General features: G+C 46.6%; 1 protein-coding gene across 1 annotated transcript in view; it reads left to right on the top strand.

Annotated features, from left to right (window-relative positions):
- The window catches only part of TECTA (tectorin alpha), a 69,193-nt gene that overhangs the window by 27,953 nt on the left and 13,480 nt on the right, over positions 1-27,760 (top strand). Inside the window, exons 10-15 of the mRNA XM_068554588.1 lie at positions 2,297-2,898; positions 10,493-11,054; positions 18,044-18,243; positions 21,898-22,281; positions 24,356-24,642; positions 26,204-26,499. Of these exons, the coding sequence (XP_068410689.1) occupies positions 2,297-2,898; positions 10,493-11,054; positions 18,044-18,243; positions 21,898-22,281; positions 24,356-24,642; positions 26,204-26,499 (2,331 nt within the window). The remainder of the gene's footprint in view (positions 1-2,296; positions 2,899-10,492; positions 11,055-18,043; positions 18,244-21,897; positions 22,282-24,355; positions 24,643-26,203; positions 26,500-27,760) is intronic.

Raw genomic sequence — 27,760 nt, 5'->3', positions numbered from 1 at the left:
CTTCCCAAAGCCTTCTCTTTAACCCGCTTCCCACATCCTCTTTCGCCCCGCCTCCAGCTTGTCTAAAATGATCTCCGTCCCTGCTTCTGTACTCAACTTTCCAGCTATAGTTCATTCACGTTACAGGATTACAGAGTCTGCCGCATACCAAAGCCATTTTGGTGCCAGGCCGTGTCTGTGCCATCCTTTTAGCCTATGAACTCCTACCCAGCAGGAAGTGTCTCTGGATTGTTTTTTTGTACTGCACGAAGCCCAGTTTGGTGGCGTGGTTCACGCGAAGTAAGTGTGGCGGGATGACAGTGATTCCCTCTTTTTCCGGGTGCGATGCCTGCTGAGACTCACTTCTCCCCATCCTTCATCAGGGCCTGCAGAGCTGGAGCAAACGCTCACAAGTGCCTCTTTTAGAGAGAGACTTGTGGACGGAAGCAGCCACGCGGAGCATGGCTTCCTCGGGTGGAGGGCCAGGGCTCACACTTGATTAATCAAGTCTCTGGGTACTAAGGGGTTAATCTGGTCAGGGTTTTGCAGAGAGTGGGGATTGGATTGAGTGACAGCTGCAAATCAGGAACACAATCTTCTTTGGACCTGGAGACAGGCAACCACTGCCTCTGTGTTCAGATATTTGTAACCAGCTCTCGCTGGCAGAGCCAGGCTGCCCAATTAAGTAATTTCAGAGGCATTTCAGGAGCCAGGGGAAGTTTTATTACTTCATGTCTGTATGTTCCAGACTTTCAGACACATTCAGACAACACAATAAGTCATAAAACGAGAGCCATTTAAATAAGTCATGTTATTTGCTATCACCATAAACCTGCAGTCAGTGTTATTCATAATTTAGAGACAAATGTGAAAATCGCTCTATACAGACATATTTAATCAGTGCTGAACTAGCCTACAACTAGTCAGTGGAGGTGGAGACAGTCCTTTAGCCCAGAGGGAAAAAAGATTGGCTTTCAGTCCATAGTGCAGAACTGTTGAGCTGGTACTTGTGGGCAGAACTATTATTGCCATGCAATTTCTCTATAGTGTCCTTTGTGTCCTTGGATTATAAAACCCTCTTAAGGAGTGATCGTATGCATAAGACCTAAAGAAAGCCTTAAAGGCAAGATCTTAAACTCCCAGGAGATGGTGAGGACGTGCACAGATCTTTAGAAAACACAGACCTGTGGGTAGATTTCTTCTGCATTCCTGGGTTCATCCCGGCTCATGTCAAGTTTTGACAAACAAAAATAATAAAGAGGCATGGGAAGTTACACGGAATTCCATGGTGAGCCACATGTGCTGTTATTTTATGTGCTGTGCTTACTGACGCAGAGTCTTGATCTATCAAGGAAGGCTTCTGGGCAGAAGAGTGACTTGAAATGAGACTTGGAGGGTGGGTAGGATTTGGCTTTGTAAGGGCCGTGCAGGAGGGGGCAAAGGGTGTGAATAAAGGAGGTGGGCAGGACCATGTGCTGAGGTCAGTGAGGAGGTGGAAGGGGTCAGAGGACACCAGGAGCAGAGAGATGAAAGACACAGGGAAAGTCCAATGTGTAGAGTAGAAACACCTCCATGAAACCTATCTGTAATGGAGGGAAGTGTAAGAAGGGAAAGGGCACAGTGTTTATTGAGACCCTACTGTGGGCTTGATATATTAGGTTATTAATCCTCAGAACAGCAGTCCTAGGTAAGTACTGTCCTTATTTAATCAGAGAAGAAACCGAAGCTCAGAGATGGTACCCACAGGTCTCTACAGCATCAGAGCACTTGTTCCTTCCAGGACTCTCTTTCCATAGTCTTTGAGTCAGGAGACTCTGAGTCGGGAGATGCAGACTCGAATCTCTCTCCAGTACTTAACAGCTGGATTAAGTCACTGAACTTCAGTTTCCTCACTTATAAGACAGGGGTGATATGACTGTCCTTACCATCCAGATTGTTGAGAAAATTACCCTAAAATGCCCAGAACAGTGCCTGGCGTGCCGCAGGTGCTCAGAACAGGCCCATGGTCCCAGCATCTTCTACATGAAAAGCTAAGTGAGCTAGAGGAAAACGTGAGTGAGGGGCTCGCTGAGCCTTGGATCACCCCAAATGAGGATGGCAGTGGTGCCGATCACATGGCATTTGCTGAGCTCACCGTGCTGGACAAATAAGTCCCATGCAGTATATATACTTGCACGCACACACATGCACACACACTATGCACACAGCCATACATGCACACACATGCACACACCCATGCATACCAATGAGTGTACACAGACTCTGTCTCTGACCTCTGTCCCTTTCTCAATCCCATCTCCTCCTCGCCCACCCTCAGCTCTGGACTGCCCGGAGAACAGCCATTTCGAGGAGTGCATGATGTGTACAGAGACCTGTGAGACCCTGACGCTGGGCCCCAACTGTGTGGACAGCTGCTCCGAGGGGTGTCAGTGTGACGAGGGCTATGCCCTGCAAGACAGCCAGTGCGTCCCCCGGAGCGAGTGTGGCTGCAACTTTGAGGGACACCAACTTGCCACCAATGAGACCTTCTGGGTGGACCTGGACTGCCAGATCTTCTGCTACTGCAATGGCACAGACAACAGCGTCCACTGTGAAACCATCCCCTGCAAGGGTGACGAGTACTGCATGGAGGAGGGCGGGCTCTACTACTGCCAGGCCCGCACCGACGCCTCCTGCATCGTCTCGGGCTACGGCCACTACCTGACCTTTGACGGCTACGCTTTTGACTTCCAGACCAGCTGTCCGCTCATCCTGTGTACCACAGGAAGCAGGCCGAGCTCGGACGCGTCCCCCAAGTTCATCGTCACAGCCAAGAACGAGGACCGGGACCCGTCGCTGGCCCTGTGGGTCAAGCAGGTGGACGTGACCGTGTTGGGCTACAGCCTCGTGATTCACAGGGCCTACAAGCACACGGTGCTGGTGAGCGGTCACAGGCCAGACCCCAGGAGGGGAGCCGTGGGGATGTGAGGATAGGGGTCCCGGGTCAGCAAGTCAGGCTGCAGCTGAACCAGGCAGATCCAGAATCCAAGGAAAAGCAGAGGCTGTCAGAGCAGAGAGGGACCCTGGAGATTTCCCATCACTTTATCTTACAGATAAGGAAACAGGGCCCTCAGAGAGAAAACTGCCCAAGTTGCAGGCACCAAATTAGGGACAGATTCAGCTCTAGGAACGGTGCCTTTCATATTGTAGCAGAGTGTGTTGGAGACGGCACAGACCTAGATGGAGTCCCAGCTTGGCTACACTGAGCGGCCTCAGACAGTCGCTGCGTGTATAAGAGAATGTGCACCTAGCATGGGCTAGGCGTCAGTAAGTGGTACTGCGGTCTAATCCACCTCCTTCCCTTCGTAGAGATCAAACTGTTTGCCTCCTCGGGCCTCCTTCTGCCTCTTTCAGTCTCCCTTTCGCTCCCAGGGGACCTGGGAGTTCAGGAGTCTTGTCCACATCTGGAGCACCCTGGGGCTCCCTTGCAGTCTTCTTACTTTTCACTCCCTTGACCATGAAGACAGGAGCAGGTAGGGGCTGAGGAGTTCCATGCTCTCGAGTCCAGCCTGAGGATGTCAGCCCCAGCCACAGGCCGGCCACGCCTCCTCCAAGGGCCCGCCCTGAGCAAAACTTGGGACACCCGCAAGCCACTGCTTTAGCATTTCGGACAAGCTGACTTAGGATGTCAACCTTTTAACACCATCCTCCCAGGTCTGTGGTGTAATTTATCTCTAAGGAGGTTCCTCTTCCGCTCATATACGTTCCCTTTCAAATTCTGAGCCGTTAAAGACTTCCTTGGGCAACTCTGCTGATTTCTTTCCTTCCTTAGAATTTCCTTTAACCCCCTTCTCTGACAAAGAGAGGTTTCTGAGCTTCTTAAACTGCCTTCCCTTTCACGTTTACTGGAAAATGTGCCTTCTTAGCATCTAAGATGGAAGTCTCACTATGAACATTCTTCTTCCTTTTCTTGGATATTTTACCCAAACTGCCATTGTTCCCCTCTGGGTTTCACCTAACAGTTGGTTCCTCTATCATTTATGGCATTAATCATACTGTATTTTTCCATGATGTTCATGTCTAGCTCACTCAATACTCATAGTGGACTTCTTGAGGGCAGGAACCACACCTAATCCATCTTTATGTTAAATGAATATACCGTGTGCTATGACACTCAAAGCGTTTGTCAAATGAACGAAGGAGATGACATAATAAGCCCTTTCTTCCAAGGTTCCTACGACTTTTATTTTGCTGCTGGTCACTTCTTCAGCAATTTAAGAGATGAAATTGCCACCTGCACAAGTTAGGAATGCACCAGATGCCTTGCTTTTAGCCACAAAAGGTGTCCAGCAGATGTCCGGATAGTCAAAGCCACTCTCTACAATAACTTCCCTCTCCTCCATTTTCATCAACTGTGTTAAAACAAACACATCAATCATTTTGTCCACGTGACTGCATCATATTTGTCCTTTTCTCCTTTGCTCCTCCTCTGACATATGTCTACCCTTAGATTTATAAATTTGGATATCGTTCCTTATCTCTGTGACATTCAACACTTTTCCACCTTTCTACCTTTCAGGTTTTTTTCTTCTTCTAAAATATGATCTGTTAACAGGCCCTGTCCCATCCAGTGTACTATGAAAGCGTATTTTCTGCCTTGTGTTACACGCTCTCAAGGTTTAGGTATATAGACATCTGAGGCTACCCCTGTTTTCTGACCCAGTTATTTTCACATATAGACACTGGATCTTCATGAACACTTGTTCTTTTTCCTGCTCTCCCTTCTCTCCTCCCCGGTGGCTGATTCTCCTCTCTCACCAGGTGTTTCCCTCCCTTTGGGTCAGCTCACCTTCCAGGCACGTGTCTCATGAGATGCACTCATGCCTAAAGTCAAGAGCCGTGAGAACCACACAGCTGGTTTCTTCCTCCCACAAAGAGATGCGGAGGGAAGGGTATATTAGTTCTCAGGGCTGCTGTCACAAAGCATCACAGACTAGGTGGCCTGAAACAGCAGAAACCTATTCTGTTACAGTTCTGGAGGCCAGGAGTCCTAAACCAAGGTGTTCTCAGGGCCATGCTCCCCCCGAGGTCCTAGGGAAGCCTCTGTTCCAGGCTTTCTTCCAGCTTCTGGTGGTTGTAGGTGACCCTTGGCTTGTGGCAGCATAACTCCAGTCTCTGCCTCCATATTTTCATGGCCTTCTTCCCTCTATGCCAAATCTCTCCCTCCTTTTAAGGACGCTAGTCATTGGATTGAGGGCCCACCCTTTCCCAGCATGATCTCATCTTAATGATTACATCTGCAAAGACCCTATTTCCAAATAAGGTCACGTTCACAGGTCCTGGGGGTTAAGACTTCAATATATCTTCTGGGGGGACACAATTCAATCTACAACAGGGAGTAATTAGAGAGTAATGGGCATCAAGGAGGGATTGATTAAAGGGGTGGGGGGACCCTTTCCAGGGCTCGTCTTTCTAAGTCACCAGATGTCCAAAATGCCCAAGCTGGGAATAGAGTGTACAGCTTTCAAATCTCTGACAGGAAGACCAAGTTCAGGATGCTTGAAGGCTCTTTTCTGCTGGGGCCTAGGGGATAGATTTAGCATTTACTCTGAATTATTAATATGCATTACAGGATCTGCTTGTTCAATGATTTGCGTTTGTTTTTCCCATGATGTTATTATTAGTCACCATCTCTCCCTGAGAGAAGAATAACGGCCGTCATAATGACAGCGCACAGTGAAGCGCCAGGCAAAACACAGCACAGAGCCCGGGTCACTGCTGGTGCTTGCAAAAACAGAGCTGACGTGGAAGTGACTCCTTGGGACACCGGGTCCCTCTGTGATTCTGACCTTTCTCTGCATTAAGCAGTACTGAGGATGTGGGGAAATCCACCAAGCCGAGGGAAATTAGAAATAAATATGCTATGTGTATACCAGCCAGGGAGTGGGAGTGAGTGACAGAGGTGAGCCTCTCCCGGGCACCGCAGAGCCCGCGCCTCAGCCGTCCACAGCCCGAGCTCCACAGAGACGGCCTGTCTCCTCCATCTCCCCCAGGCTTCTGCACAGCCGGGTCCCGCGTGGCCCAGGCCAAGGGGGAGGCTCTCAGGACCTTCCAGAGCTGGTGTTTTTATCACTGATTGCCCACCCCGTGGCCATCAGAGAGGAGGGAAGCTTTGAGTATCACTCTGGCTCAGCTGCATCTGATGGGCTTGTATTGACAGGCTGTTCTGTGCCAAGCCCTGTGGGTAGAAACGTGAGTCAGACACGGCTTCTGTCCTAAGGGAACTCAGGGTCTAGTGGGAGAGACAGACGTGTTCGCAGGGAACGTCAGCGTGATGTGAAGTCCCAGAAAAATGTGACGTGCAGTGGGGAAGGGGGGTGTGTCGTGAGAGAACAGGTTGCCTGAGCCGCCTGGGGGGATGGAGGGAAGGCTTTCTGCAAGATCCAGAGCTGAGCCCTGAAGGCATCCATTGGCCAGGCCGAGAAAGAGGCAAGGGCGTCCTAGGACAAGGAAACGTCAGTGGAGACCCAGCGCGGGGGTGTGAAGGGGACCTCAGAACAGCTGAAGAACAGCTGTAGCAGCAATCAAGGCCAGTTGTTTAAAGGAAAGCTCGCTACTGAAAAGTGAATTTGTGGCCTTATTTCCAATACTTCAGTATTAGAAACACATTTCCCCCACACATCCCCATGCCCTGCTCTCTTCCTCCTCTGCACCGGCCTCTTCCATCCATCCTTACCCACCCCTCCCTTCCTCTGCCTCCCTCTTTCCCTCCGTTTCACAGGGACAGACAGGGCAGTGATGTAGGGGTGGAGGTCGCATTCCTGGGGCCTGAGAGACAGGGAGAAGCCGGGCAGGCCTGTCTGCGTCGAGGCCTTCCTTTCCCAGGTGCTCCTGGGCCGTGACAGGACTCGAAGGCCTTGAGCTGTAATCCAGGCACATGGCCTCCGCAAGGTAACGCCCCCTCCTTGACACCCAGTAGCCAGGAATAGAGAATGCAGAGAAACTCGGGAGGAAAAGCCAGCCAGCACACATGAGCCCTTGGGTCCTCAGCCTTTAGTTTATCCGTGTGAGTCGTCAAGGCTCGTGGGAGTCCCCACGGCCTCTGCTGCCCTCGGTGACTTTGTGCACCTGTGTTCTCTGTCTCTGGGCCTCCCGGTTGAGAAAGTCATGCTCACCAGGCATGATCTCTCTCCTCCTCCTCCCCCCTCCATGCTGTCTCTGAAATGACCCATCACCACGTCCTCTTCACCTCCTCTCCTCGTTCCAGAGAACGAATTATCTCTTCCCCTCTCCATGGCCACTCTCCACCTGCACCATCTCTTTTTTGCCCTCTCAGGCTCTTGCCTTTCTGTCATCTCCTCCCCCTCACGTGTCTTGGGCCTTTCTCTTCAACCCATAAACATATTCATTCTAAGATAAACCTTGACCCCGATTCAATCCAATCCCTCTTCTAACCAATCCCTCTCCTCCCCTTTCTTACCAAACTCCCGGAGACAGACATCTCTGCTTCCATATCCCCTGTTTGCTGTTTAACCTCTGCAACCTAGCCTCTGGCCTCATCATGCTACTGAAGTTCTCTTACTAAGATCACCGGTGACTTCTTCTTTGCAAAATGAATGAGTCTTTTCCAGGCTTGATTTCATGGGACGTTACAGATGAGGCCCTCCGTGGTCCACGCCCTCCCCGCCTCTCCATCTTCATCTCCCATCATCCCCGAGGTCACATTTTATGCTCCAGCATCATTCAATTGCTGTAATTCCTCATATTTATGAGGCATTTCCCCTCCTCTTGGCCTCGGCTCAGGCTACACCCTTTTCTTGGGATTCCCTTTTCTTCACTCTCATTCCTTCTTTTTTTGTTGTTGTTTCGTTTTGTTTTTAATTTCTATTGAAATATAGTTGATTTACAATGTTGTGTTAGTTTCAGGTGTACAGTAAAGTGATTCAGTTATACATACATATATGTGCGTGTGTGTGTGTATATATGTATATATACATACACATATATATAGTCTTTTTTTACATTCCCTTCCATTATAGGTTATTACAAGATATTGAGTAGAGTTCCCTGTGCTATACAGTAGGTTCTTGTTGGTTATCTATTTTATATATAGTAGTGTGTATATTTTTTAAAATTTTTATCAGGGTATAGTTGATTTACAATGTTGTGTTAGTTTCTGCTGTACAGCAAAGTGGATCAGTTACACATATACATATATCCACTCTTTTTTAGATTCTTTTGCCATATAGGCCGTTACAGAATATTGAGTAGAGTTCCCTGTGCTATACAGTAGGTTCTTATTAGTTATCTAGTAGTGTGTATATTTTATTCCCAAACCCCAAATTTATCTTGACTGGCCAACATCACTCAGCCTCCAGGACCGGGCGTGGGCACCATCCTCTGCGGGCATCCCTGATTCTGTCCCCAGGCTGAGTCTGGTGCCTGTGCATCTATTTATCTCTATCGTTGCTTTTATCAGACGATGTTGTTATTACCCGTTTATGTACTTGTCTCTGCCACATGCCTGTGAGCTCCTAGGGAAAGAGCCCTATGCTTTATTCCAGCATTTAGCACGGTGCTTGGTGCACAGTAGTGCCAAACTGATGGCTCCTGGATGAATGAGTGAATTCTGCCTGGACCAATATTCATAGACAAGGAGATCGCTGAGTTGAAATGTGAAGGGTGAAAATTGCCCCAGAGAAAGAGAGGATGGGGGAAGGGCACCATTGCTGTCTTAGGTTGGTTCCCTAGAGGCAGAGTCTGAGGTGGGGATTCCTGAAAGTGAGGGAAGAACCAGGGGCAGAGAGCTCAGCGAGGATGTGGTCTAAGTTGGACATCAGTCTGGGCCACTGGGAGCTCTGGTGCATGACCTGCGCACAGAGTTGGTCCCCCGTGTTGGTCAGTCATTGGCCGAGGGCTGCCCTTAGGGTGGGGGTAGGGCTGGGTGGGGGGGTCATAACCTCCTGGGCCAAGGGGCCCCCGTTTGGCCAAGGCCAGCTGCGGGTTACCGTTAACTCACAATCACAACTGCTAAGGATGGACACAGAAAGCACCACCACACTCGCAGCAAAGGAAACGGCACGTGGAACGGGGCAGCTCGGTCCATCTGGGGAGCAGCAAAGCGCTGGGTATGGCTGGGGTGGAGGAAGTGAGTGGGTTGGGTCTGAGAGGCAGGGGCCAGCTCCTGGAGAGCCCTGTGCCATGTGCTAAGCGTACCCCACATTTTATTCAAGCCGTGGAGGTGGTTTTAAGTATTAATTAATTGCTTTCAATTGCATTAAAAAATATTGGAGAGGCAGTGGTGAGTGTCTGGAGGAGAGGGGCAGTACCGGGGTAGGGAGACCAGTTGGGGGCATATTCAAGAGTCAAGGTGGAGGGCGATGAGGGTCTGAACTGAGGTGGTAGCAGTGGGGCTGGGGGCGGGGGTGTCAGATGGGAGAGAGATTAAGGCGGTCAGGAGGGGAGTTATTTGCGGGCAGGGAGCAATCTACGACCACCCTGTGGGCGGCCACCTTCTTCTTTCGGGAGGAAGACCAGCTCTCCTCTTAGCCCTCACAACAGTCTGTTTCCCATCAAGCGCTCACCCAGCCAGGGGCTGCAGGATTTGGCTCATCTGCATCAAAATGGTGCAAGGGCCAGTGCAGTTCTGGAGTTTGACGTTAAGGGATTTTCTTGTTTTCTGAATTTAAAATCGATGGGAGGAAACATGCATCAAGTGCCCTCTCCATTGTGCTGGGTGCCCAGCAGGGAGTGAGGGGAAGGTGGATGTATAGATCAATAAAGTGTGGTCCCTCCCCTCAGGTTGCTCCTAACCTTGTAGTTGAGACAGAGGTGTAGACAACCAGCTATAATATAAGGCAGATGTGATGTGTGCTTCAATAGCAGGGTATACGTGCTTGATCTTGGCCAGAGGTGCAGGAGAACATGAGAGAAGTATAAGTAACATGTTCTGGTTGCCCAGACGAGGGAGTGATTCATCCTGACCACCAGCTCCAAAAATCTTGCCTTATAGAAGAGCCGACATTTGAGCAGGGTCTGGGGGATGAGAAGGATGTTGGCAGGTAAAGAATGGCATCCTAGGCAGAGGGACCAGCAAAATCAAGTCATTCTTCAGGAAAAAGAAGATCCTAGAGGAATTAATAAATTGGGGCTTGTCTAAGATAAATCCACAGTAAAGGTGGAAATAGAAACACAAGAGTTTTAGGTTTGGGTATTTTAGTCTAAACTTTAATTGAATTCTTATTACCCTCTCATTACCTTGGAGAAAACAATTTGAACTCCTGGAGGGAATAATGCTATAAAGAGAAGGCACTGAAATAAATAGGTGTATTAGTGTACAAAGGATAGTCATTTAAGTCTGTCCAAATCCTAATAATAATAGTTGAGGGACAGAAACAACACTAAATGTGAAGATTACATTCAACCTGCTCCAACCCCCCGTGGGGCTGCCTCTCAGAGGCTAATCATTAGAAAAGCAGGGCGGGGCTGTCTGGGCCACCTGTATTTGTCTGTGCCGACCCTCTTGCTCTTGCAGGTCAACAATGAACGGCTCTATCTGCCCCTGAAGTTGGGACAAGGGAAGATAAACATCTTTTCCTTTGGCTTCCATGTGGTGGTGGAAACTGACTTTGGCCTGAAGGTTGTGTATGATTGGAAGACCTTCCTGTCCGTCACGGTCCCTCGGGGCATGCAGAACAGCACCTACGGCCTGTGTGGCCGCTATAACGGCAACCCCGAAGACGACCTGGAGATGCCCATGGGTCTGCTGGCCTCCAGCGTCAATGAGTTTGGACAGAGCTGGGTGAAGAGGGACACCTTCTGCCAGGTTGGCTGTGGCGACCGCTGCCCTTCCTGTGCCAAAGTGGAAGGATTCTCCAGAGTGCAGCAGCTCTGCAGTCTGATCCCCAGCCAGAACGCGGGCTTCACCAAGTGTCACAGCAAGGTCAACCCCGCTTTCTTCTACAAGAACTGCCTGTTTGACTCTTGCATCGATGGCGGCGCCGTGCAGACCGCCTGCAGCTGGCTGCAGAACTACGCCAGCACCTGCCAGACCCAGGGGATCGCACTGACTGGCTGGAGGAACTACACGTCCTGCTGTGAGTCCTTCCCGTTGTCTCTGCTTCCATCTTGATTGGTGTGGGCAGGCCGGTCATCCAGTACAAAGTCAGAGCAAACTGAGTGGGGCAATTTCAGGAAATGCACTTTGGAATTGAGTTTGTTACCTGAAACAAGAGATCGAACCGCCCGGAGGCTCCGTTTTCTTATCTATAAAGTGGGGTTAATACCGCTTATTTCGTGTATTCCTCTGAGGATGAAATAAGATCACGTACATAAAGCACAGAGCAGCACACATGGCATTTGGGCTCAGCAAGGGCACAATAAGATTCTAACAAAGGACGAATCGAGGGAAGAGTGAGCTAGTAGATCGCTTAGTTTGTTCTAGAACCTCATGGACCCGTCATGAAGTGTACTGATAATTTATACACTTTCTCTTAGTGTGTTTTTCTATTTGATTCATATATGTCACGTATCCGTCTCTGCGTTGATGAAATATAGCAGAATGTTAAAAGCATTGGAAAAAGAATTAGATACACCTGAAATTAACATTAATATTGCACATCAACTATATCTCAATGAAAAAAAAGAAAAAAGAAAAAGAACTAGAGCTCCTGGATTCTAGCCTTGCTCGGTCCTTAAGGATCGGTGTGACCTCGAAGCATTTCACTTTTCCTCCCTGGTCCTTAGTTTCCCCCTGATAATGCTCTGCCTACACTCTTTATGCTACAGAAACGTCAGGAGGATCAAATTAGGTAACTGAAAGCCTAGCACACTCCATGCATGTTAAGTGGTATTGTTAACATTCGTGGCTCGCTTTGAGCCAAGCCCAGTGCTAAACACTTTATCAACATTTGTTCCTCTATAACCCAATTAGTCAGGGAGAAGCTAAGACTCAGAGGAGTTAAGTAATTTGCCTAAGGTCCTACTATCTCAGTGGCAAAGTCAGGGTTTGACCTTCCAGCCCCAAAGCTCCTGCCCTCAACTCATACACTTCATAGTGGAATAATTTGTCTGCATTTAGCACATCACAATAGGAAAAGACGGGGAAGAGAAACCAGTATTGGTCTTAGGCCGATCTGCCTTGGTCTGTTTTCCCATCTCAATCTCATTAGCTATAGCAAATTTCTTTTAGGCCTAACTGTATGAAAAAGGCTACAAATGGATGCTGAATGCAAAGAGCTCTAAATAAGTGATCCAGCAGGGGCCCCGGAGAGTAAACTCCCTTTTCATCCTGGGAAAGGGAGATTTGGATAAAAAACCAGAAACAGTGTTGTCGTTTAATGCTCACACAGTTCATTTACATCCCACATAATTGGATTCGTGTAGATTGGGAGGCCAGGGTGGGAGGAAGTGGGGAGGGGGAGGGAAAAGATGCCATTTCAGCCATGCTCAGTCCCTGAGTGAGGGGCTGGGGGGAGCGATGCCAGTAGGGGTGACTGTCCAGACTAATTGGCCTCTGGTGACTTTAGTAAAGTAAATATACCTATAAAAAAGTCAGGGTCTGGATAAATCTCTAGAGCTACTCTGGATTCACTGGGGTGAGCTCAGTGGGGCCAGAGAGAGCTTGCCTTCCTCTAAATCAGCAGACCAGGCTGTAGATACAGGGGCCTAAAGATGGTGCAGGATGGGGAGACAGTTTTAGGAAGGAGACCCTGCCTGCTGTCTCTTGAGACCTGCTACAGGACGTTCCCTCTTTTCCTGTAGCCATGCCATGGCGACTGCACTGCTGTCTGGCGTGGCTGGGATGGGGAGCAAGGGATAGTGTATGCCCACATCCATTGCCTCTAGCTGCAATGGGCAGGGAGATCATAGGGAAGAATTGTTTTTAGAGGAGGCTAATTCCAGGAAGTCTCACCTTAATTTATGGATATCAATTTTTGTCACTCACAGGAAAGAAAAGGAATCAAGTTAGTAAGCCCTCATGACCTTACCTTTGAGGAGGAAGATCCCCTACTTCTATGCAGCTTGGACCCATGGGGCTCAAACTGGTGCAGGATGGGGAAACAGTTTGGGAAAGGGATACCCTTCACAATGCATATGAAAACTATTTTTCTTGTCCGTCTGTCCCCTCCACCAGCAACTTTTCCTCTCCCCTCCTCAAGGTTCTGTCCAGACATCGGTTGCCTACTCTATACACAGTCACGGGGAGTTCCATCCAAGGCACTCAGAGCAGAGTCTGTCCTGCCTCACCCTTGGCCACGGGCCCCATCTGGGCCTAGATAACTGCCTGCCAGCAAGGCCCAGGCCAAGCGTCCTTACCACAAGAGGGATAGACCTTCCCCCACCTTGGCATTTCAGGACAGGGGCCAAGATCCAAAAGAGAGCTCCTGAAGAGGTGGTGGTGGTGACTGGCAAAAAGAAAAGCTAAAATAAGAGAAAAAAATTATACTTTAAAGACGGTGTGTGGGTGGAGATTGGGGGGGCGGACACAGTTGGAGACAGCTTAGTTTTCCATTTTGAATTTCAGAACAGAGAAAAGCCGTGGGAGATGGAGTCCTAACTCAGCCAATTCAATCTGAGAGATCAGTGAACAGAGGCTGCCTTGAATACAGTTGTTTGTAACCGTATCTGACATGACGTTAATCTCTGAGAAGCAAGGGCAGAAGAGCATCCCTCTGCCCACCCCCCGCTTCTACTAAGAATTAATCCATTTCAACACTCACATGTTGAGATACGAGAATGGTGTTTTCAGGAGAAAAAGGATTAAACCAGAATTACCTGTTAAATGTACGCTTTATTGGTAACAAGGTAGAATGCTGTTGGTTTTCAGTGATATTGGCTGTTCCTATCAATGGGATAATTTATTACTCAATTACCTTCTTTGCAAATGCATTGGAAAACTCCTTCACCCAAGTTGAACAAACAGACTTGGGGCGGGGTGTGGGGGGGGGGGAAAGGGAGGCCGATTGTCTTAATTACTAACCCATCCTTAAAATTCTTTCAGCTGAATTTGTCATTCTTTCAATCCCTTAATGGAGGACTTAAAGTAGAGCACTGGATGGTGAGGGTACGGTAAGAGAAGAAAATAACAAATGCATAGCAGGTATTTAGCTCTGCCCACGTGCCAGGCACTATTCTAAGTGCGATATGAGTCCTCACTCCTTGACTCCTGTAACTTTACAGCAACCCTGTAAAGTAGGCACCATTAATAGTCCCATTTTCTAGAGGAAGAAACTGAAGCTCAGAGTAATTCAGTGAGCTCGGCAAGGCAAGTGGCTCGGGTAAGTTGGAAAGTGCCTCCAGAGACAGTGCTCTCCCTCTGTGCAGTGCTGCTTCTTTTACCCTGGTCAGGCCAGGAGGCCCTGAGGAGCTGGGGAGCCCCTGGGTACTGCAGAACGTGTACAGCTCTGTAGGATCAGGTCTGTGAAGGCATCTTCCAACCTCAGTGGGCCATCATGAGAATTAACTGTGATGATGTCTCATAAACCAGGCCACCTGGTGCCTGACACCTGGTACGTGGTCAGCCAAGTTTGAGTATCATTATCATTTTCTCTTTTATCAGAGGCAGCTTTTGCTACTTCAGAGTCCTGGTTCCAAAGTCTGGTAATTAGGGGGTTTCTTATATATTTCTCTGCAAACTCAATAAATTCTAGTGGAACAACTTTTAAAAATTCCTATTACTATTACTACAACTGCTCCTACTATTAATAACAGAAGCTTTCATTGAAGTACCAGGCACTGCACCAGAAGCTTTGCAATATCGCACTTCATTTTATCTTTACTACTTATTATCCTGATTTTACAGATGAGGAAGCAGAGGTTTAGTGAGAGTAAGTAACCTGCCCAAGGTGACACTGCTAGTTAGTTGCAAAGCCAAGGCTCAAACAAGGTCAGTTCTATTGCATTGCTGCATTGCTCCTCAGAGGGACCCACACATCCTACCCACCTGGGGCACAAAGGCTACATCAGTACACTGGCCACAGCAAGAGACACATTCGTGACCGTGATAGAAATCCAGGTGTAGAGGAATCATCACTCTCAGCTCTTAGTACTTCATTTGGGTGGAGAAAATCAGAATTAGGAATTTGGAAGTTTGTTTTCAAGAATCAAATATTTATTAACCACCTGTCATGTTCTCAGCACTGTTTTGGGGGCCATGGAAGAATCAGAAGTATAAAATAATGAGTTTATTGTCTAGTTGGGGAAATAGGACCAGCATACTTGAAACAACAGTGAACATCTCTAAATCGGTAGTATATCTTCCCAGATATTAAAATGTATTGCAGAGTTTCAGTAATTAAAACAAGTCAATACCGGCACATTCCCAGAAAGACCAACCAGTGGACTGATGAGAAAGTCCAGAAACAGGCTCAAACACTAAAGAGAAATTAGTATATAGTAAAGCTGGCATTTCAGATCCCTGGGGGGAAATGTACTATTCAATAAGGGACAAACTAGCAGGCGGAAAAATACTTAAACCCTTCCTTCATTTCCTCAATCAAAAATAAAATCCGGGGGGTGGTGGTGGGATGAATTGGGAGATTGGGATTGACATATATACACTAATATGTATAAAATAGGTAACTGATAAGAACCTGCTGTATAAAAAATAAATTAATTAAATTAAATTAAAAAGAAAAGGGAATAAAAAAAAATAAAGTCCAGACAGAACCGAGATTAAACATAAAAATTTAAGTTATAAAACTACTAGAAGAAAAACAAAGGAGTATTTTTGGTAATCTTGCAGTAGAGAGGGCCTTTCTAAGCAAAATGACCAAAACCACAAACATACCAAAAAAAAAAAAAAAAGAAGAAGAAGCAAAGTCACAAGACAAATGATAAATATTTTTAACACATGACAAACAAAAGTCTACTTTTAATTTATAAAGAGCTTTTACAATTCAATAAGAAAAACATTCAACCAACACAAAATGTGCAAAGGAGGTGAAAAGGCAGTTCACAGAAAAAGACATACAAATGGATTACAAACAAATGAAAAGACAATCAACCTCACAAAGAATGCATATGAAATAAGGACATAGAGGATATGGCATTAAAATTGTTTTATTGTGGTAAAATACACATAACATAAACTTCACTATCTTAACCATTTTTAAGTGTACAGTTCAGTGGCATTAAATACATTCATATTGCTGTGCAACCATCACCACCATCCATCTTCAGAACTCTTTTCATCTCGCAAAACTGAAACTGTACCCACTAAATAATAACTCTCCATTCCATAATATTCCAATAATTCTCCACGCCACCCCACCCCACCCCACCCCACCCCAGCCCCTGGCAACCAATGTTCTACTTTCTGTCTTTGTGAACTTTAAAGTCTACTTTAGATACCTCAGAGAAGTGGAATCATACAGTATTTGTCTTTTTTTTTTTTAATTTATTTTTGGCTACATTGGGTCTTCATTGCTGCGTGCAGGCTTCCTCTAGTTGCGGCGAGCAGGGGCTATTCTTTGCTGCCGTGTGTGGGCTTCTCATTACGGTGGCTTCTCTTTGTTGTGGAGCACAGGCTCTAGGCATGCGGGCTCAGTAGTTGTGGCACATGGGCTTAGTTGCCCTGCGGCATGTGGGATCTTCCTGGACCAGGGCTTGAACCCATGTCCCCTGCACTGGCAGGCGGATTCTTAACCACTGAGCCACCAGGGAAGTCCCCCAGTATTTGTCTTTTTGTGGGTGGTTTAATACACGTAGCGTAATGTCCTCAAGGTTCATCCTTGTAGTATACTGCAGAATTTCCTTCCTTGTTAAGGCTGAATAATTCCATTGTATATAGACATTTTGCTCATCCATTCATCCATTGATGGACACTTGGATTGCTTCCATGGTTGAGCTATTGTGAATAATGCTGCTATGACAACGTGTATAAATATCTCTTTGAGATACTTCTCTCAAATCTTTTGAGTATACACCCAGGAGTGGAATTGACAATAAGTTAATTTGTACCATTTTTTTAGATTCCACATATAAGCGATACCATATAAGCGATACCATTTAAGCGATACCATATAAGCGATACCATTTAAGCGATACCATATAAGCGATACCATATAAGCGATACCATATAAGCGATACCATTTGTCTTTCTCTCTCTGACTTACTTCGCTCAGTATGACAATCTCTAGGTCCATCCATGTCACTGCAAATGGCATTATTAGTTTCTGTAAAACTTTTAAGCAAACCTATCTTTAATGACTGGCGAACACTTACTGAACACTTAGGTGCTTGGCACTGTTGTAAGTACACAGACTCACTCATTCCCTCCCAACGAGCCATGAAGTGGTGCCGTGGGTATCTGTGTTGTACAGATAAGGAGCCGAGGCCCAGAGAGATTAGGTAATGGCTCCAGTCTCTTACAGCTTGGCTCCAGAGCCCACACTCTTCACCAGGACCCCAACTGCCTTCCAGAAAAGCATCTACATGCATTTGAAAACCACAGAACATAGCTGACATGGGTCAGTCTGTATACACAGGCAAACACACAGTGCACGTTTGCCTTCTCAGAAATCAAGAGGCTCAGGGGCCTACCGTTTATAAACTACTGTCTTAGAAAAAGGTCCTTGAAGTTCTGAGTTGGTATTGGTATAAGAGTAGGGAGTTTTGCAGATAAGTTGGGACTCCACCTGGGGCTTGAAGAATGCAGGATTTGGATAGGCTGGGAGGATGAAGGAGGGGATGGGGAAGGGAAATCAACACACCTGGGGACCTAAAGGCAGAAGTGAATATAGGGCGCCCCCGGGGGGCCATCCAGTGACCCACTGGAGTCAAGATGCCTGTTGGGAGATGGGTTTAAGGCAACAGGTTCTAGAGGACCTCAGGAAACAAGGCTGAGGACAGGACAAAGATGGTGCGAGGAGCCTCGTAACCTCCATCTGCTCTTTGGTCCATTACTTCCGCAGGGATAAGTCCGATAGAGGCTTTCCATAAGCAGAGAGAGTAGGAAAGAGGGAAGGTGGCGAAGCTTCCGCCCCGCCGGGCCTCAGTCTCCACAAGTGGGTGAGCGATGGGCCAGAGGAAAGCGTTGACCGCCCTGGTGACTCTTGATCTTGACTCTCGTCTCCCGTTCCAGCCGTCACCTGCCCTCCCAACAGCCACTACGAGAGCTGCGTGAGCGTGTGCCAGCCGCGCTGCGCCGCGATCCGCCTGAAGAGCGACTGCAGCCACTACTGCGTGGAGGGCTGCCAGTGCGACGCCGGCTACGTCCTCAACGGCAAGAGCTGCATCCTGCCCCACAACTGCGGCTGCTACTCTGACGGCAAGTACTACGAGGTAGGGGCGCCCCGCCCGCCGGGTCCTCCTTGCCGGGCAGCAGATTTCTCTCCCGCTCCAAGAGGAGGGCCACGGTGGACCCATCCTCCCACTTGATTACGAAGATTGTGGTGTGGATTCGCAGGAAGGCAGAGCGGGGGGCCGAGAGGTCAAGGACAGGTCTGGTGAGGCACTTGCGCACGGAGTACCGGATTGGGAGACTTGTTTGGGTCTCACTCTCCCACCCCTCCTCGCTAGCATTTGTGTTTCTCTCTCCTCCACGCCTTTTTCTAAGCCCTTCTGATTCCTTCTCCTGTAAATCTTAGTTAGAAAGCTTCTGATGTGGCCGCTGTTTGGAAATAGGACAGCGGTGAATCTGACATTTGTAGCTGTCTCAGCTAAGGACACTTTTAACTGGAAAAGATGGAGCTCGAGGCTGGCAGACGTGGCTTTCCCTCTTCTGCTTATTGCAGCTCCATTAGAGGAAGTGAGGGCTGCCATCTCTGCGTGTGTCATTTGTCAATCTAGTACCATCCCCCGAGAGCTGTGTCCTACCCTCTGCTTCTCTCTCTTTGGGGGCTTCACATAAAGCTGATGAAGATGCCCTTCTTCGACGTCATTGAGTAAAACATATTAGCTTACAAAATCATTTACTTTTCTACCCTGTAATCTTTCTTTATGTGCTGTAATGCTAAGCTAGAAGACATCTTTCCTGGAGAGGGTATTTAGCCCTTGGTTCTGCCTCCAGGCCATTCTCTGTTTAAAGGATATCAACACTGTACACTGGCGAGTAGACAGTTAACAATAGCATCGATGCAATAGCTGCTATTTGCAGATCGCTGTGCTAGTGGTATCGTTGGGGATGATAAAACATGTTCCCTGCCCTAAGGAACTTAAAAATCTATTCAGGAGAGGGGGAAAAAATGCACTTTAAAGAACAAGAGGACAATTACAAAATAACATATCAACAAGTGAAATATAGTACCCTAGAGAACTAATCAATTTTAAGATGAAAAAGAGCCGCAGCATTAAAAAAATCTAATTGAAATGTCTGAACTGGAAATAAACTAGGCAATAAATAAATAATGCCTCCTTTCTGTAAAGATGCATTGTTCTTGTTCAAGAACAACTAAGTTGGCTTTACTTTGAGAGGAAATAAAAGAAAATCAATATGGACGTTACCTTCGGTCTCATTTTCGGTGGGAAATTTGTTTAAATGTTGTATTAGAAAGACGGGGAAAAGTAGAGCAAAATAGTAAAATTGATCAAAGAAGGCTTCTTGGTAGAGGTGAGTTTTGAAGTTAAGCTCTTAGAAATATCGATTATTTGAAAGGAAGAGGCAGAACACGTGGGAGAAAATAATAATAGGTTCCGTTTTCCCACAACCTGGGAGAAGAGATAACCAGGCTCAAAACTGAAAAACACTATTATAATCTCTGCTCCCCTGTCCGGAGATTTACTGAAATGTATCCATCTAGCAAGTGTGTCATGCACCCCTCCACGGAGACCCTGAGTGTCTGTGACATAATGGAATGAGATTTGGGTTTGATCCTAGCTGAACCAGTGCTGGTGATGTGACATTGAGCAAACTGTGTCATTTCTCTGAGCTTCTGTTGCCTTATCTACAAAACATTACTAATAATACCAACTCAATATGGTCATTGTATAAATAATCTATGCCAGGTGCCTTAGTACCTGGCACCTAGTAGTAACTGCTATTGTTTTTGTTAATTCTCTTAAGAAGCATTTTATAAATGAAAAAACCAGGTGTGTTAATGAAATGATGCGTGTAAAAGCCCTTGGAGCTCTCAGGAAGGCACACTACAGCTCTCGGCAGCTATTAGCACTATAAACAGTATTATCCGCTTTTCATCAGAAAGTCAGTGGGTTTTGACAACAACATATATCTGGGAAGTAGCAAACTCACATAACAGATAATCCACATCTACTTGCCACAATTCAAACAAGCTTGGAGCCTTGTTTATTCAACAAATTTCTTTGGAAATAAAGAGAGAATACATCTAGCCATTAGCATGTAGGGTAATCACCCAGCTGTCGTTGTCAGGTCTAATTAAGGTGGAGAAAGCAGCACTGGGCCTGTCTCTTTACTGTGATGCTAGTTTCATGATCAAGTTCTCCTGTGGGATGAGTTATTTACCCTTGATCGTATCCACATATGTCAGGTTATTTTTCTCTTTCCACCCATGTAATGTCTGACTTCTTATCAGGGAGAGGCCAGCCCATCCGCTCAATTATTCTGCAAATCTGATAAGAGAAAGAAAGTCAATATTTTACAGGTCTGGAAGGAGGGAAGACTTGGTTCCAGGAACTACTTCATTTTGAGAATGAAAGAATCAGCAGTGCCCTGGAACCTTGAAGTGCACCAGCCTGAGAAAACTTTTCCTGGGAGATCTCCCCCTCTACCTACTTACCCTTGGGTCTGAGTCAGATCTGTATTTGATATCCAGGGTTTTGATAAGTCTATAGTTAAAACGGAAAACGGTGACCAGACAGTAGCATAGGCCCATCTTGTGCCATTAAAACACCTCTGGATAGCACTGCTTTAGAAAATTGAATTAATGCCCCGAGTGGCCACATCTCTATGAACTAGTCCACTCGTTGGGACCACACTCCACTTGGACAATCATGACCAATTTCCAACAGTTCCCTGGCATTCTTGGTCTAGAACAAGTACAAGATCAAGAGCATGAAGTCCCCAAGCAGAGTCATGTCTACAGATTGCAGAAAGAGTGAAAAATAATAGCTGCCACCAACTGATGATACACTTGGTTGCAGTATTAAATATAACTTTATATAATTCCTCACTATCTGAAAGAGGATGAGTGGTTCTTCTCTGGTAATAACAGCAGCTATTATTTATTGAGTACCTTCTCTCAGCCGGAAAATGTGCTTCACACGTCTTATTTAATCTTCACAACTGCCTTGCAAGACATTATTATTATCTCCAGTTTAGAGAGAGGAAACTGACACTCTGGGAGCTTGGTAGTGCCCCTCAGGGTGGCACGTGTAGAGTGGCAGGGCTGGGATCAAACCCCAGGTGGCCTGATCTCAAAGCTCTCCTTTCATGGAACCTCACTGTTATCTAGGTCTCTCACTTCAGGACATAGAAATGGAGTATTTGCAACAGAAGTAAATTAAAAGTGGATTAGATACAAGGAAAACCTTTGGAACAGTGAGTACTGTGGAATGTTGAAATGGTTCATCATAAGAGTTGGTTATCGCTTTCTTTTAACCTATTTAAGATTGAAGGGTGGGGTTTATCATTACTGAGTGAATTTACATTTCTTCCTTCACGTGGAGCTGGTACTTGTTAGATTAATTTCCTACCAAATTTTTTTCCTCTTCACTTAGTTCCTCTGGCAGCTGCCCATTCCGGTTGGTTGGCTGTGATTAGTTCTACAGTCCAGCCGTAAAGATTCCCAAATTCTTGACTGAAACCAATAAAGACTAAATTGCGTACTGTTTGGCATCTGAGTTACATGCAAGGGATGCAGCGTTTGAATTGAACCAGCCTCCCTACTGCTCCTTGTTGCAAATTCCAGCCCCATTGCTGATAGGCCAGCCCCGCCTGGAAAGGGCCCAGGTGGACTGGGGTTTGGGGTCCCCAACTCTGACCATAGCCTGAGTTGCATGCAAACGGCGCCTCTCTTCCAGCCCAAGCAGCTGTTCTGGAACAGCGACTGCACGCGGCGCTGCCGCTGTTTCCGGCGCAACCTGATCCAGTGCGACCCGCGCCAGTGCAAGTCAGACGAGAAGTGCGCGCTGCGCAACGGGGTGCGCGGCTGCTTCAGCACCAAGACCTCCTACTGCCTGGCGGCCGGCGGCGGCGTCTTCCGCACCTTCGACGGCGCCTTCCTCCGCTTCCCGGCCAACTGCGCCTTCGTGCTCTCCACCATCTGCCAGAAGCTCCCCGACATCTCCTTCCAGCTCATCATCAACTTCGACAAGTGGTCGTCCCCCAATCTCACCATCATTTCGCCCGTCTATTTCTACATCAACGAAGAGCAGATTCTCATCAATGACCGGCACACTGTCAAGGTGACGAGCCTGTCCTTGATTCTTAAGAAACGTACTCTGGAACGAGGGCGTGTCTAGGGGGCTGTTTGCTGTGGTTTTCCGTGAGGTTTGAGGATAATAGGCTGTTGCTTCATACGTACCATACACCGATGACCAGATTTTAAAAAATGAAAATATAAAGATTCTATAAGCGTAAGCGTGGGCCCCATTTAGTCCTTGACTAACGATTTCCAAAGGAAATGTACAGTGTCTCAGGGCTATAAGGTCGGTGTGGGTGCTGATAGAGCCTCAGGTGATAAAATGGTAGCTAAGTCAACTTTTACTCTGAATTAATTTCCAAAAAGCATCTCATTTGTTTTTAAGAGCCTTTAAAATTATTCTTGGCTCTGCCTACCTGTACCAAGACCCACTCTTTCGTCTCTGCCGTCCTTTCTAGAGACTGTGAGAAGGCAAGCGTTTGCCTATAAACACAGCTACCTAAATAAAAACGGGAGGGAGATGCAAGAGGGAGGAGATATGGGGACATATGTATATGTATAGCTGATTCACTTTGTTATACAGCAGAAACTAATACACCATTGTAAAGCAATTATACTCCAATAAAGATGTTAAACAAACAAACAAAAACGGCAGGGAGAGGGATCGTCCCTCGCTATGAGAGCGCCCCCTGATGACACACCAAGGGAAAGAAAACAGAGGAGGGATATGGTGGATTTCTCTTAGGTTGGCCCTTCCCTAGGCCTGCTGCCTGGCTTCTTGTGAATTTTAGACCCGTATATAAACAAATGTGAATCTCCAACCCACCCCGGTAACTAATACACCTCTCCAACTTGCATTCCTCCCATCCCTCCATTTAAGAAGATAATCTGCTCGGAACTAGTGCTGGTGACCCCCAGCCTCTCAGCTAAACCAGGCTGTTCACAGCAGACAGACCAGAGCCGTGGAGTCAGCACTCCCTACCCCAGGTTGTGGTTCCAGCTAGGGAGGGCCAGGGAGAGAGCCAGCACATGCATAGGAGCATTTTTGGAACTGAGTGTTACTGTACCTGCTTTCTACCACCGGCCCAGATAATTGTGCACTGGGAGTATCTTTATTTGAAGAGTCATCAAATAGCTTAGTATCCAGCATTAGGGAAAAGACTGGCAGTATTTTGCAGGCTTAAAAGGAAAAGTCTGGATTTTAATACTGGTTTTTAACGTCAATGAAAGCTGCTACTGTTTCTGACACTCCAATTCCTTTTGCAAATTGGCCCACATAGACAACAACTGCATTGGTCCAGAATACAGCAGCAAGAAAGTGAAAAGGGACCACGTGAGAGCAAAACTGACATTGTGCTGAATAAAATACCCCCAGCCACCAAAATAGTAAAGAATCATATTTTTTAAAGGCTTCTGCTTTTTTTCAGAAATGAAAGTTACTAATAACCTGGCAGGGGGGAGAAGAATTTATTTTGTAAGTACAGGAAAGGCATGTTATGTTCTGTCCTAAGGGCTAAGAAAAAAAGAAACTGTTATAAAGCAAGAAAATGACAAATGGAGAAAATACTGTGCCTCTAGGACCTCTGGGAGGGTACCTCCTGTTTCAACATTATAAACAAGAAGACAATTAACATAGCAATGATCCCCAGGTTCATTTTAACCTGTTCATGTTAGACCCTCCTTAGCACAGGATTGGGATTTCGTTTTCAGTAATTGGTTTATGCTAGAGAAAGTTTTATACAAAAATCCAGCCATTTGTTGTGAGTTATACTTTCCCATCATTTTTTTTTTTGTATCTCTCTGCCTCCATACTTTGCTTCTTTGCGGGGAACTGTGGGCAGTTAGATGAGTGAGGGCTCAAATTCTAGGGCGGGGGTCAGCAAAATATGAAATTCAGCCAAATCTCCTCGCTGCCTGTTTTTGTAAATAAAGCTTTAGTGGAACACAGCCTCACTCATTTAGTTACTATTGTCTCTGGCAGCTTTCCTGCCACGAGGACAGAGTTGACAGAGATCATATGGGCCGCAAAGCCTAAAATATTTACTCTGGCCCTTTACAGTAAATGTTTGCCAGCCCCTGCTTTGAGGGTCATATACTTTTTCTTTCTCCTTTGACAGGTGAATGGCACACAAGTGAATGTTCCGTTTATAACCGGGTTGGCAACCAAAATCTACAGCAGCGAGGGGTTCCTGGTGATCGACACCAGCCCTGACATCCAGATACACTACAACGGTTTCAACGTCATAAAAATCAGCATCAGTGAGAGGCTGCAGAACAAAGTGTGTGGCCTTTGTGGCAACTTCAATGGGGACTTGACCGATGATTACGTGACCCTGCGGGGGAGGCCTGTAGTGAGCAGCGTGGTGCTGGCCCAGAGCTGGAAAACCAATGGCATGCAGAAGAGGTGAGAACTTGCAGCCGCTAGACTCAGGGGCCCCCGTCCTCCCACGTCCATGACAGGCGTTGCTGAGGAAGGGACTTTGTACAGCGTCACCCTTCCGGACTCCTACAAAGAGCTAAGCTGAAGGTCTTTGGAGTTTTCATCATACAAATAGGCACAGCAGTTTCTTGAGCAGCAGAGGGAGGAACTAGGCTTAGATGATAAAAGTCTAAAATTTTTGTGTCATCCAGCCCTCGGCTAAACAGAAGAGTGTGCCCAGGATTAGAATTCTGAAACCGTGGCCAGCTGCCCGACTGCAACCGGGCACCCCTGCTGGGGGGTGGGATTAAGATTTAACCCAGGAGATGAGGGCTATCCCTTGCTCCCCAGTGCTGAGACTGTGTGTCTGTGACTCTTACCAGAGGCTTGGTTTTGTGCAGGTAGAAGTTGGTGGGAATCAAGAAAGCCTTTTAAAAAGCAGAAGTCTGCGAGGTTATTCTCAGGCCCCTCTCTGGCCGGCTGAAATAGAATGAGTTAGACAAGTTACTCCAAAGGTGTTTAATTTAGGGCCCTTCTGGGCTGCTGAATCATGTTAATTCCTCTCAGGAGCTATAGATATGCTTCTCTTTCCTGGCATTTCTTTGCTTGTATAATGGTTCTGTCCCCTTGTGCTTTAATACGCCAAACATCAGCTGAATACCCAGATGTGAAAATGAAGCTCCAAACCCTCTTTGACCCTTCTGCAGGTGTAAACTGAAAAATGTGCCGTAAGTTAGACTATCCTGTGAATTATGGGACCCAGAGCTGGAAAGAATCTTGGGCACCATCTGGTCCAGTCTCTTTTCTAGGTGAAACAGAGGCTAGAGTGGAATGATTTACTTGAGGGGGTCCTATAAGTGGCAAAGCCAGGATTAGATTCCAGAATTCCTAATGTGATACTTTCTCTAAAATGTCACTTCTAGGACTCACAGTTAGAAAAATGACTACTTTGCACATTTAAGCTATTCTGGGGCTTCCAAAGGTGAGCAAGATTCAGTTCCTCCTGAGGAATTATGAGTCTGTTTAAGATTCCTTTCCCTTCATTTCTTCCTTTATTTCTTCCTTTATAAACGATTTCGGCCTGACACCAATTTTCTTGTGATGATTTTACTTTTGGTCTCTGATAGCTAAACTGGAACTGGTCGAGAAGTTTCTGGACTTCCTTTCAAATCTCTAATTCTACCAACTGCCATTGCTATTATTATTAATAGTGATAGTAACTATCATTATTATTGGTGGTGGTTGTTATTATATGAACACCTGTTAATAGTTATTGTATCAGTTATATCAAAGGTTAATGGTGATTATATCAATATCTACCTTTTGTCTGACACTCTGGCAACCAGTCCATCATTTTATTTTACCCTCATTTACCCCAGTGGTGTAACAATAGAAATTACCTTGACTTTCCTAAGGTCACATAGTCTGTTAGTGTTGGGATCAGCATTCCCACACTAACTTCTGGGTTAGCTAAGAAGGGCACTGCCATGGTCTGCCCTTTCATTGGCCATCTTGGATGCCTGGTTTTGCTTCCCACCCTGACCAGACCTCTCGCCCCCAGCTGCAACGAGCTGCAGTTCTCCCAGTATGCGGCCATGTGTGACAACGTGCACATCCAGAAGATGCAGGGCGACGGCTACTGCCTGAAGCTCACGGACATGAAGGGCTTCTTCCAGACCTGCTATGGGCTGCTCGACCCCCTTCCCTTCTACGAGTCCTGCTACCTGGACGGCTGCTACAACCACAAGAAGTACCAGCTGTGCGGCTCCCTGGCTGCCTATGGGGAGTCCTGCCGCTCCTTCGGGATCCTCAGCACCGAGTGGATTGAGAAAGAGAATTGCTGTAAGAGAATTATTTTATTTCTGCAGACTCTTTTCTAAGTTGAAAGCACAGCTTTGCCAGTGGCATCACTGTGTCCAGGGCTGGCTGGCTGGTCTGCATCTCGACCCATAGATCTGCTCCCACGGTTGGAGGGTGGAGAGCTGTGACCTGTAGCAGATTCCATGGGGCGCATTTTCAGTGGAGCCTGACTCCCCTCTAAGTGCCTGACCAGTTATGGAATTTGGAACACCAGCTGGGGAAGGTGAGGTTCTCTGGGTTGGAGGAGCACCAGTGTAGTTAGTGACTTTAAGATAGCCGGACAGAGTATAGGATTCCTGATTGATTTCAGTGCCCCGAACTCAGCTCTACACAGGCTCCCTTAACATGGGTCAGAGCCCAGATCAGAAAGAGAAGGCACATGGCAAGTGGCAAGTTGAGTTGGAATTGAGCTGGCTGTATCTGCCTGGTTGCAAGGAAGCCATGGTTGGATTCATAAAGGGATTACACATATATTATTGATAAAATAAAGATCTGTAGATTCTTGCATTTTTTTTCTGTAGTAAGAAAACTATTTTGATCTCAATTATCCATTATTCTCTTTGTTCATCTTCTTACCATGTTAATCAAATACATGGAGCAAATAAATATGTACATAATCACACATAAATTTGTCATATCCATATATGTGTGTGCATATACATAATGATCAATCTGTCCCATGAATGCAGTATGACATTGCGGCTGACAGGATGTGTGCCTGTCCCTCGACATGCACCACCAACCCTATGTGCATACAGGTACCGCCATGAAAACTGGCCCTGTTCATTCCAAGGCTGAGCGTGCACATCAGTACATTTGCAGACCAAACCTGAGCAAGAGTAGGGATGCACTTACTTCAGAACCTGAAAGCAATGTGGTTCATTAAAATATGCATTCAGTGATTTCAGAAACTCTTAACAAGCAAACGACCAGTCTCTGTTAGCAAGCAACAGAAATAGTTTGTTTGATAACTTTAATATTTTACCCTGTTCTGTTAATAAACAATACTTTAAAAAACCTTAACTGTTTTGAACTTTAAAAATTGTCTGGATTTTTTTTTTTTTTAAGTATGAATTTTTGCTTTTAACCTTAAAACTTCCCTCTGAATTGGGCATGTTGTATTTGCCAAGTGGTAGGTGGACCACCATGTTTGTAAGTGAGGTTCTTTCCTTCCTGGAAGCTGTAACCTCCACACTTTCTTTCCCTTATTCTCTTGGGTGGTTTTCATATTGTGTTAATCAAC

The sequence above is a fragment of the Eschrichtius robustus genome, chromosome 11 (assembly GCF_028021215.1).
Source record: "Eschrichtius robustus isolate mEscRob2 chromosome 11, mEscRob2.pri, whole genome shotgun sequence".
Taxonomy (NCBI): Eukaryota; Metazoa; Chordata; class Mammalia; order Artiodactyla; family Eschrichtiidae; genus Eschrichtius; species Eschrichtius robustus.
Note: the sequence above shows the minus strand (reverse complement) of the source record. Positions and strands in the feature narration are given on the sequence as shown.